The 12,064-nt window shown below is 40.8% G+C and overlaps 1 protein-coding gene across 1 annotated transcript in view; it reads left to right on the forward strand.

The window, feature by feature from the left end:
- Positions 1–1,012: 1,012 nt before the first annotated feature.
- Positions 1,013–12,064, forward strand: part of MARCHF6 (membrane associated ring-CH-type finger 6) — a 90,318-nt gene continuing 79,266 nt past the window's right edge. Inside the window, 5 exon segments of the mRNA XM_078153311.1 lie at positions 1,013–1,253; positions 1,256–1,303; positions 1,306–1,336; positions 1,338–1,420; positions 1,423–1,457. Of these exon segments, the coding sequence (XP_078009437.1) occupies positions 1,028–1,253; positions 1,256–1,303; positions 1,306–1,336; positions 1,338–1,420; positions 1,423–1,457 (423 nt within the window). The 5' untranslated portion in view covers positions 1,013–1,027.

Consider the following 12,064-nt stretch of genomic DNA (forward strand, 5'->3'; position numbering starts at 1 on the left):
CTAACTAAAAAGCCAAAACCCATTACTCACCGCAAATTTAAAAGCCTATTTGTTAACCAAGTATGAGGAACTTCAAGCATTCAAAGTAATGTACAAGGCTCTTTCACCCAGTTTTAGAAGGTTAAGCAAGGCCATCTTTTCCTAGAATTTCATTAAAATTGACTTTTGATTTTCAAAGGTTTCCTGGGGCTCCTGTAATTATGGTAAGATATAACCACCAGAATATGTTTGGATTCAAGTTATATCTAAGGACACAGTATTTATTTTATTTTTTAAATTTGGTGGACAACTCTCTCTAAATACTTGGGACAGAGTTGAAGCAGTACCGGTTAAGGCATCAGCTTTATAAATAGAAAAGCTCATAGTTCAGAATCCTTTATTTCATCTCTTTAAAGTCTTCTGCGTTAAACTGGCTTCCCTGGCTAAATAATAGGCTTTCGGGAAGGTCAGGGAAGCCTACTGGGATCCAGCTCCCCGCCTCCGCCTCCGCCTCCGCACACTCCCACTCTAAGTGGCCACTCTAAGCTTATCAGCCTCTCTGGGTAACAAGTTCATCGACCTACTTCCACTGCTCCCTACGTTAGTCTCAGGTTCTGCCACTTCAGCTATTCAGTTTTTGGGTTTTTTTTAAACTTTTCTTTTGTATTGCGAATTTAACAATTATCAACAAACATTTCAACAAAGACTACAAAGAGGATTGTATATACAACCGTGAACTTATTAGTTTAAAAAAGCATTATTAAATGTCAGGTTTGTGATAAAATTGCCATTCTTGTCCCTTTCGGAACTTTTTTTTCTCTTCTGTGTAATTTTAAAATGTTATCTTGATGCACTTCTTTTCTTTTTTGCATTTTTATCATTTTCCACTCAGACCCTCCTCCTCCAACTCCACTCCACCCCCACCCCGCCACGCACGCCTTCCCGTGTAACAGGTCACGCCAAACGAAAATACAGTCCACGTCTGAAAATAAACTCCTCTACACATGTGGTCCCGCTCCCCGGCTCACGCTTCACGGCCGCCTGGCCAATGCACCTTCCCCACTGCTCCGCAGGGAGGAAACTCAGCACCTCATCAATTTCATACCTCCTCCCTCCCCCCAGCTCCAGAGCGGAGGGCACCGAGCGGCCAAGGCCGGACGTGACGCCAGCCCCGTCGTTGATGGCGCTCAAGTTCCTTCCGGTCTCCACTGTACGCCTGGGCCTACTCCCCACCTCCACATCCCCCACCCCGCCCCCTTACCTTCTCACTTTCTTCTCCCTCTCTCACTTTTTCTCTCTCCACCTCTTCCCCCGCCTCTCTACCCTCACGCACGCCTCCACCTCGCTCTCCCCTCCCCGGCCTACCCCTCCCTCCTCCATCACCTCCCCCCGCCTCCGCCCGGAAGGCTCCAGTCTCGGGAGCATCCGCGGCTGCGTCACCGCCGCCCCCCCAGACAAGATGGACACCGCCGAGGAAGGTAACGCGCTGTCGCCTCCTCCCCGTCCGCCCCCGTGACCCCCGCACCCTCGCTCCCCCCTCGTCTCCCCGCCCCCAGGCTGCGACAATCCCTCCCGGTCCCTGCCGTCCCCGGCTCTGCCGCCGCAGTCCCTCGGGCTTCCTCGGAGCGGGGACGGTGGGCGAGAGGTCGGTTCCCTCGGCACCGGAGCAGGCGACCTGGGAACCCCGGGGCCGCCGGAGGCGCCTCCCTCCCCTCCGCTGGCCCGGCACGCGCGGCAGGGGGGGCCGCGGCAGCGGGGGACCTGCGCCCCTCCCCTGCTCTTCCCGCGGGGGGCGCGCGCCCCTGGCCGCAGGGGGATGCTGCGAATGGGGGGCAGGGGGACGAACATGGGGGGTGTCCAGCCCGGACGGACGGCGGCTCCTTCCACTGGCAGGAGGGAGCAGGGCTGGAGCCACTCACCGCGAGTACCCGACGGTGGGTCAGCCCGTGGCGGGACAGCTGGACCGTAGGGGTGGGTGGGGGCAGCCTCGCCGAAGGTGATTTGCTTCTCTTGCTCCACCTTCCCTGGGAAGGAGGGGTGGGGGTTGGGAGTGCGTCTGTGTGTGTGTGTTGGGGTAAAAGGTCTTTCCTGTAGTGCTTCTCCAGCCCATTTCTCCCCCTTTTCTCCAGGTGCTCCTTTGCTTGCGGGGGTGGCCACTAGAAACTGGACCCCTCCTCTCTTCCCCCTTCTCTTTTCCTCCACCCCCACCCTTCCAGCCATTAGGAGCCCCAAGCACCCCGGCGAGAGACGAGGACTTCAGTTTGCAAAATGCATCCCTCGCCTCGAAAATGAAGTGCTGGGGGATTTCGTTGCGGCCCTCAGTGTGCGCGATTTCCTTTTTTCTTCCCCCCCCCTCTGGAAATTGGCCTATTGCCTCTTAATCCCTTTCCCCTTGAAAAATGTCGCTAAATTTCATTGTTGACTTGGAAAGTTATGGAGGAAAACAAGTAACACCACCTCTGTCACCGGAGTGGAGTGAACTGGCCATGATTAAAAAAACAAATCTTTTGCCAGCTTATGTTTCAAAGTTTGTTAATTAAATCGGAAAAGAAAGATTAGAAAGCATAAAAGGTTAGTGGTAGGAGAGTTCCAGTTTCAAACGTAAATGTATTTTCAGTGTAGTTTCATTCCTGTGTTGACCAGCTGTGGAGCTTGACGTATACATGAAGGTATACATAGTGATGTGCTTAAAGTTAATAACTTAATCATGCATAGTAAATTAAGTATGTGCTTCAAAAAAATTTTTCCCCATCCCTTAGTAATTCATTATAGGCAAAATAATATAAGAAATTACAGAGGCAGTTGTGAAAGGACTTATGGTATAAGTGAGAAGAGAGCCTTGAGCCAGAGTTATGGTCTTGGATCAATGAGACCTTTATTTCACTACTTCAATTGTGTACCATGGACAAGTCACTTAACCAGTTCTGTTTTCTCATCTCTTGGGTAGGGATTTAATTCTTGCTGTACCTCACTCATTGGGTTATTGTAAAGAAAGTGCTATATAAATGTCATTAATCTCTTTCCATGTTCTGAACTACTTCAGAGAATTGCTATAGCTTCCAATTTATCTAAACATTTTTGGATTTGTGTATAATGCAATAAGTGTTCTGCAATTCAATGGCATGTGATGAATTGGACAGTTTCAGTCTATTTAAACAAAGTTGGATATATGAACAGTCATAATTGTTATAATTAGGTTAAAATGAACAATTGATGCCCTTTTTCATACCATAGACATTTCCTTTTCTTTTTTTGATTAGGCATTGGGGTTAAGTGACTTGACCAGGGTCACGCAGTTAGTATTATGTGTCTGAGGCCAGATTTGAACTGGAGTCCTCCTGAATCAGGGTCGGTGCTCTATCCACTGTGCCACCTGGCTGCCCCTAAAATGAACAATTAAAGAAGTCTGAGTTTCTAGTTTTTAATTTAGTAGATTTACTTGTATAGAATTCATTCAAGTTTTTGAAGTGTTCTTATGTTGTAGTTTGTCCTTAGTTCTCATAGAGGACTATGACATGAGGGAGGTAATACTGTGACCCTGCAAGTGAATTGGATTTAAGTGAGGGAGGACTGTGCAAAGTCATCAGCCTCACTTTTTCCTCCTGAGCCATCTGGGCCCAATGGCAAGATATAGATCAGACTACTGGAGATGAATTGAAGTGGAAGACCTTGGACTTTTTAATCTAAAGTCTTAAAGAGGTCAAAGTTCGACTGAGGCAATGCCCATTCAGTGATTAAGGCTAGGTAAGAAATGTGGCAGTGAATGGCCTCTTTCACCTAGTCAAAAAAATACCAGTCTGGGAAACCTTAAGGTTTCTGGCCAAAATTGAAACAGTTGCTATTTACATTCACTCTGAGCCAGTCAGGGCCTAAACCGAGACCAAGTGGATCTTGGCCTGGGACCTATTATTGGCCAATCATTGAGAGCCAGAGTGATTTGAGTTTAAGGCATGGCCCTTAAGAAAAAAAAATCTAGCCCATAAACCCCAAGATATCTTTCAAGGTTTCACAGATCATGCTTATACATTAAATGGTTAAGACGGAAATCATTGTTCTCTGTTAGGTAATATTGATAAATTATTTCATTTCTGAGACGTCTTTATGTTAGTAGTAGTGGGCTGCCTCCCCCTTCTCCCAGTATCCTTAGTATATTTTTGAAATTCCATATTGCAGTAGAAGAAGGTTCCTGCAGAAAATCTAGAAAAGGAGACCGCTGAAAGTTCAGAATGGCCATCTCTTTGTCAGTAATATTGGAAATTCAGGTTGTCTCTGAAGGAGGTGTGGTTTTTTTTTTTTTTGGCTAGGCAATGGGGTTAAGTGACTTGCCCAGGGTCATACTGCTTGTAAGCGTTATGTGTCTGAGGTCGGATTTGAGCTCAGGTCCTCCTGAATCCAGGGCTGGTGCTCTATCCCCTGGGCCACCTAGCTGCCCCCAAGGAGCTGTTTCTGAATTCAGCTTCTAATGTGAAAATTCAGGAAGACTGAATTTTCTCTTTTATTCTGGCATATTGGGTGAATTTGTAATGCAGTAGTCTTTTAGCCAGAACTTTCTCAGTAGTACCTGAGATTCACACAATGTTAGTACTAGATTGGACCTTAGAAATCTTGTTCAGTTCCTCATTTTATAGATGAGGACATACAAGAGGCTCAAGAAAGGTGACATTTAACTGCCTAATGCCATGTCAAGGAAATGGCAATTGTCAGGTCTGGAACCCAGATCTCTACTAATTCACAGTGGTGAGCTTTAAGCCCTGTAACATTTTGAAGTCCTTTCTGGGGCAGTAAAGAAATATTATATTATTTTCAATATGATTTTTGGGTTAAAATATTTTATTGTATTCTATTCCTTTGAAAATTTGCAGGCAGCATGGCATGGTGGAAAAGAAGTCTGAACGAGAGTCAGGAGATTAGAACTTGGCAAAGATACTTCAATGGTCTGGACCTTGTTTTTCTCATCTGGAAAATGGGGTGGTTCTAAATTATCTCTTAGGTTCAGTTAGGTACTAAGATTCTGTGATTCATGATAGTTCCTTTACCCATTCTTTGATTATACCAGCTAACAGTTTTGTTATGCCCGATTCCTGTAATGTATCACATTACATTTCTGTTTAGGCATTTAATTTTGGGATAGTACACCAAAATATATTATTTCATCAGTATAAGTGAGTATAGGTACTCATAGATGAAAATGGAATTCTGTCTGTCCTAGACTCATGAAATTAATTGTGACCCAAAAAAAATGTCATTGCCTAGCAGTGGCCAGTCTTGAGGTTATGAGTCTTGATGAACTAGACTGGTTTACTTTGATGTATTTTCCAGCTGGATAGGAAACGTCAGACCTCCCTTCCCCCCTTTTTTGTCTCAAAATCAGTAGAGTTTTATTCTCTTCCATTTTTTTTCCCATTAGCAGAAAATCAGAGAAAGCAAAAACTTGTGTGTATTTGCAATCATAAGTGCAACCTCATCCTTCAGAATAAAATATAACAACATCAAAATAGGGTGAAGAATGAATGGGATACTCATTCACCCCAGTGTACTTCCCAGGCAGGTCCCATCATTCCTTGGCCATTCCTCCCTCCTAGGACTTTATTATGACCTACAGAGGATACAACTAAAGACAGAATGACCTTCTATCAACTAGGTCCCTTGGTGTGAGGTCAGACAGAATAACCCAGTCCCAAATGTCTATTTTTTAAAAGGCTTTTAGCCCAGGGCAACTGTTTATAAAAATAACAGGATTCATATCAGGTACAACTTAAAACATTTTTGTTAGTTTTTAATAGGTAAAAGAAACTGAGTAGGCCTTAAGTTTCAGTGACATAGCATGGATAGTAAATAGTTGAATTTCATTTGATAACTCTTAAACTTCTGGTGATGCTGTTGGACACTGAATCATAAAATACCCCAATTTTTGGTGAATTGAAATTGCAGATTATGGAAAGGTCAGTGGAGAGACTCATAGTAGATGTAAATAAGCTGAAGTATATTATATACCCCAAAATAATTGTGTTCAAGAAGTACTATAAAAGATATAGAAATAATAATGATTGACATTTAATAGTGCCTTAAGGTTTGCAAAGCACTTTACATATATATTATCTCATTTGAGTCTCATATCAACCATGTGAGAGGTATCACAGATTTTAGTATCCACATTTTAGAGAGAAGGAAACTTGGATTATGATAAGTGAAATGACTTGCTCACTTTGGTACTAAGTATCAGAGGCAGAATTTGAACATAGTGATTGATTATTGACTCCTCTGCCAGTCAGCCTGTTGCCTCTCTGTGTGTGTGTGTGTGTGTGTGTGTGTGTGTGTGTGTGTGTGTATGAATAACCAAAAAAGGAATTGTATTGGTCACCAGGTGAGAATGAGGGATTGCATAATGTGGCCTTTAAAAAGATTTGAATGTCATAAAATTTAATCATTTTATTAATAATGGCAGTATTTTGATAAAAAGATGGTCATTCGGCCATCTCTCTATTGGAACAAAGATAATCATGGAGGTCTCCCAGTTTTTATGCCCTTTTGGAAGAGGAGTGTTAAAAAGGATGCCATCAACTCTGATTAACAGTGAATGATAGAATGAATATTACAATAAGGGACTGAGAGTCACGTCACCCTTGGACAGAGAGACTCTCTCTATACCTAGAGTACCCCTAGCCTTGGGCAATTTAGACAGAAGGATCTTTCTCCATCCAAACTTGATTAAATGGAATTCAGCAAGACTAGAGCCCTAGGGGTGGGGAACCTGTGACCTTCTAGGTCCCTGGATGTGGCCTTTTGAGTGAATCCAAGTTTTGCTGAACAAATCCTTTTATTAAGGGGATTTGTTCTGTGAAGTTTGGATTTAGTTGAAGGGCTGTACTTGAGGACCTAGAGGGCCACAGATTGCCTTGAGACCACAGGTTCCCCTACCCCTGGACTAGAGATTCCTTGTAAGGTTGGGTGGGGCTGGATAGAGCAGAGTTAGCTCAGCCTTCAGAGAGGTCTTGAAATGAGGATAGAGAAAAGGAGGAACTCTGAATCTTCCCAAATCATTAGTCAATAATCATTTCTTTCAATAATACAGATTACTAACTTGTAAGATCTCTAGAGGAAGGACCCCAACACTGGACAAATGGAGGGACATGGATGGCAGTTGCTTATAATAAGATGTTTGTGGGTTACAAGTCATACCATACCAAGAAGTTCCTCTATCAGTGTATTTATCAAAGCATTGGCATTCTGTATGTAAGCTCATGTAATACTAGGTTAATAGAACTTTAGAATTTGGATCTTCTTTAGAGATCATCTAATCTTCTAATTTTAGAGATGAGAAAACTGAGCCTGCAATTCACTGAGGTACTGCCAGTTTATTAGACAAACAGATCTTTTATTTAGGATACTATATGTGCTTTTCTAAATGAAGTTCTGCAGTATTTGAATATATTCCTTACTTATTCACTGCTACAGAGTAATTATGCATTGATATTAAACAGATAGCATTAGCTTTGCTTCTGATAAGATACTTTTATGTCAAAATTAAACCTGGTGATAGGTAAAAGTAAACCTTTAAACCTTTAAGCTTCTTGTTTTGGCAGTAGGTTCTTTATATATGCATATATACTCTACATCTTGAGTCCCCTGAAATCATAGTTGGTCAGTGCTTGATCAGAGTTCTTAAATCCTTCAAAGTTGTCTTCACAGTGTTTTTGCTATTGTATAAATTAGTCTTCTAATTCAGCCCAGTTAACTCTTTATCTGCTCATGTAAGTCTTCCCAGGTTTTTCTGTTCCATTCATATAATTTGTTTATCCATTCCCTGACTGATGAGTACCTCTTTAGTATCCAATTCTTTGCCACTAATTAAAAAGCTGCTGTAAATATTTTTTGTCTCTTTGATCCCTTTGGGTCGTAGGCCTAGCAGTGGTATTTCTGATTCAAATATTAGTAGACAGTTTAATAATTTAGAGGGCATAGTTTTTTGGCACTCTTTCAATACCGGCAAAACATTGTCTTGACATTTGCATTTATTAAACATATAAACATAAAACATGCTGAAGTATATGAATGTTTTTCAGGTGTGAAAATTGTATTAACAGTTCATGATTCTTCTAGAGAAATTTAGATATTTCCTGTGGTGTGTTTGAAAGGAAGGAGGAAAGGAAATGGGAATGGAAATGGGAATAATCTACACACTCATTGAGGTAGTCCTTGATGAGGGCTTGAAAAGAAAATAGGTAGGCTTTTATAAATTATATTCTATAGTAGATTACTTCTTTGGAGGAAAACAGTGGACTATACGACAATTCAAGAACCTACTGTGTTTATTACTGCTTATAAAAAAAAACCACTTGATTCAGTAGAACAAAACCTTGCCTTAAAAATTTTCTCCCATGAATATAACATTCCTTGAAAGATATAATAATAGAGATAATTTTATTTGAGTCTCCTACTATTAACATAAAATGAGACTTAAAGCAGGGATAAATATTTATTAAAAGTCTTTACCATTGTCAAAGAAGATGTCCACTGTAGAGTCTGACTATTGAAAGGATTCCTTGTATGTAGTGAAGTCCTCAAAGAAACTGAGATGATTGTACCAAGCCCCAGAATGTTGCATTCCAGAGTTGAGCATATTTGTACAGGAAAAATCAAGTGGATGAAAAATGCCTACTTTCTAGACTATGATGAGCATTTGGATGATGGACAACCTATTTCACAGTCAACAGTATACATGTATCTAAGAGAGACACTGCAAACAGACAGTGACCTGGTCCCAGGATAGGAGGAAAATAGTGGACTAGTTTGCCTTTGGGAAATTTGTGCAGTACTTTTAATGATCCCAAGCTTCTCCCTGGGAGAAAAAATATGTTTCTGGTGATACTATATAGCTGTGATGGAATACTGATATCTTAAGAACTAAAGTTGAGCATTGCCCAAAGGGACATGGTGGGCATAAGTAGGCTGCATTATATGCTTTTCATTTATATTACTGTTTAGTTATTTGAGAAGCAGCAAAAAGGCTTTCCTCAGGGAGAGCTATATGACTAGAAGAGGAGTTGGGCTGGTTCTGTAATTAGAGTGAGAGGTAAGTAGTGGACAATCCATGCTTTCTTTTTGCATCTGTGAAATGTCAAGGGTTCTAAAGGAAGATTCCTAGTGCATTATGTATGTAGGAGTTGAATGGGGTGGGGTCATTTGTGTAGGATGTGGGTAGAATAACCTAGCTAGAAGAACCTTAAACTGACCGTTTAATTTTCACCTCTGAAAGACATTTGGGTATTTAAGAGTAATATAGGATGAGAAGCCATGGATGAGTTACAGTCTGGACCTTTGGAGAGAGTACCCACGTGAATGAAATCCCAGATCCATTGAAGCATTGGAGAAGAGAATTGAATAGACTAAAATACTTATGTGAATGAATGGAAAATTCATTAGTGATTTGTTTGTGCCACATCTTTGGGGAAAAACATTATACTTTTTGAATGAATTTGCCACATAATTGAAACTCCCTAAGTGCTACAACTTTCTTTAGTTGATTCCTTTTGACTGGGTATCTTTCTAAAATTTAATTTACATTTCCCTACTTTGACTAAACTGAATTAACTGAATAATATTTTTTGACGACATAGAAATCACTCTCAGTATCACTTATTTTATTGTATTGCTTTATGACAGTAATGGTATCAGAAGTTATTGAATGGTGTGGGGCTGTTTGCTTCTGTGCCATATGCTCTAGATCACAGTCTTTTTGTCTACTTTTTAATAGTTGTCATATACTCACCTCTTACAGCTTTTCTAGTATGCCTGGCTCTAGCATTCTCTGGGAGTGGGAGTAGGAAACGTAAATATAGTAACTAGTGTCTTCCATCAGATTACCTTCATTCATGTTGTATGTAATTTATATGTACATACTTGCATTTTATAGCCCTGATTAAAATGTGGGCTTTTTGAGGCTGGATTGTGTTTTTGCCTTTCTTTCTATCCAGTATGTAGTATAATGCCTGGCACGTAGCAAGTGTAAATTCAGATGTGACTACGCTTAATAAAATTATTGGCAATTTAAGAGCAGATTTTGAGTGAGGATCTGCGATATTTTTCTGTGAGTGAACTACTTGAATCACAGAATTTGAGAGTTACAAGGGACCTTGATGATGCTCTAGTACTGTTGTGATTTGGGGTGCTGGGAACCCTGAAATGTAAGGGTACAGGGGGTCTGCCTCAAAAGAATTCAACCACTCAAGCTTTCTTTCATATTAGGTGGGCAAGATTCCTAGTAAATTTGCAATAATGTGATGCCAGTAGAAGCAGGTGAGATTCTAAATGAATCTGAGCACGTTAAGGAGGGTACATTGGTACTTGTATCAGAAAAGACAGTGAGAAGATCTGGATGACATTAAGGAGTGGTAAATAGCCTGGGGTGTTCTGGGTGCAGACTATGAAAGGAGTTAAGTGGTCTGGGCCAGCTCAATGAGCCACAGTGGAAAGGATTATTGTATATTTAGGTAGAAATGTGTGGAAAAGTTATGTGCTGGGTTGGTTCAAAGACATGGTCTTTTCCTTTTAGGGGTCCAGCTTGAATCCCGTAACCCTATCAATATTACCCATGTCCTACAGGAATCCCTACTGTAACATAACTAATAAGTATTTTTCCAGCTAATTTTTGAAGATTCTTTGAGAGGGAGAGAATACTTATTATCTCACTGCTCACCTGACTATACCACTTTGGGAGTTGGGACTTCTGTGACTGATTTTTTTCCGCCATGCCCTAGGAAACTTATTATTGAAATAACTTCATTATTTTTTAAGATCTGACAGCCTTGATACTCTAGTTCATCTTTGCCACCTGGAGGCCATCTCCCCTCCTCCTGATCTATATCTTACAGCTGGACCCAGATGGCTCTGGAGGAAAAAGTGAGGCTAGGGACTTTGCACAGTCCTCCCTCACTTAAATCTAGTTCACTTGCAAGTCATGGCATCACCTTCCTAATGTCATGGTCCTCTTTGAGAACAAACGGCTAACAACAACATCTTTGCCACCTATCTCTCTGATTTTAAGATGGAGCCATGAACTCCAAACCTCTGACAAACACAGATTCCATTCCCAGGCCAATGAATAGCCTGCAGCTGACCAGACGTTGTCACCAGCAGCCTCTGATTAGTTTGTAAATGTTCCAAACTTTCCCCTCACAGGATTCCCTAGCTTGCTTTATAGACTTTTGCTTCTTACGTAAAACAACTTATCTGGTGAAACTGTGAGATACCTAACGCCTCCCACCAACAGCCTAGTCGTTCTTTCTGCCTTAGTACCTTATATGAACCCAGTTCCCAGCCCCCATGTTGGATACCTCAGCACTTGCTTGTGTGGCACATACTTGCTGAGATTAAAAGACCTCCATATTTGTTGTATTGACTGTATGTGTGTATATTTATATATATATATATATATATATATATATATATATACATATATGTGTATAAAAATGTGTATATAATTTTTTTTTTTTGGTGAGGCAGTTGGAGTTAAGTGATTTGCCCAGAGTCACGCAGCTAATAAGTATTATGTGTCTGAGGCCAGATTTGAGTTCAGGTCCTCCTGACTCCAGGGCCAGTGTTCTTTCAACTGTGCCTCCTAGCTGCACCATGTATTGACTGTTTTCATTAAATTTCAGGTTGACACTTCTATTTAAGGAATTAAATAGCTCAGATATCTATTTTATAATAATTTATAAATAAGTTATTTTTGGTAATTATGTTGTAGCCTACTTACGCCCACCATGCATTGCTTCAGTATTCTTTGTGACACTAGCAGTATTGATGCTTGGGTGATATGGTGTTCTGTGTTTCAAGGCCATATAGCATCACCAGAAGAAAATTAATATTAAAGTGATGAATTTTGTGCAGGGTATAGTTTGAGATCACTGTAAGCACTGTACATTATTCAAATACACTTTGTTTTTCTCTCCTTTTTATTCCTGAGCTCATTGTAGTGGCTGTCCAAGACAAATATATATGTGTGTGTGTGTATATATGTATGTGTATATATGTGTATTATATATATTTCCACTTAATAGTATTTTATTTTTTCCAATTACATGTG

Source organism: Phascolarctos cinereus, unplaced genomic scaffold (genome assembly GCF_003287225.1).
Source record: "Phascolarctos cinereus isolate Bilbo 61053 unplaced genomic scaffold, phaCin_HiC Scaffold_4;HRSCAF=312, whole genome shotgun sequence".
NCBI lineage: Eukaryota > Metazoa > Chordata > Mammalia > Diprotodontia > Phascolarctidae > Phascolarctos > Phascolarctos cinereus.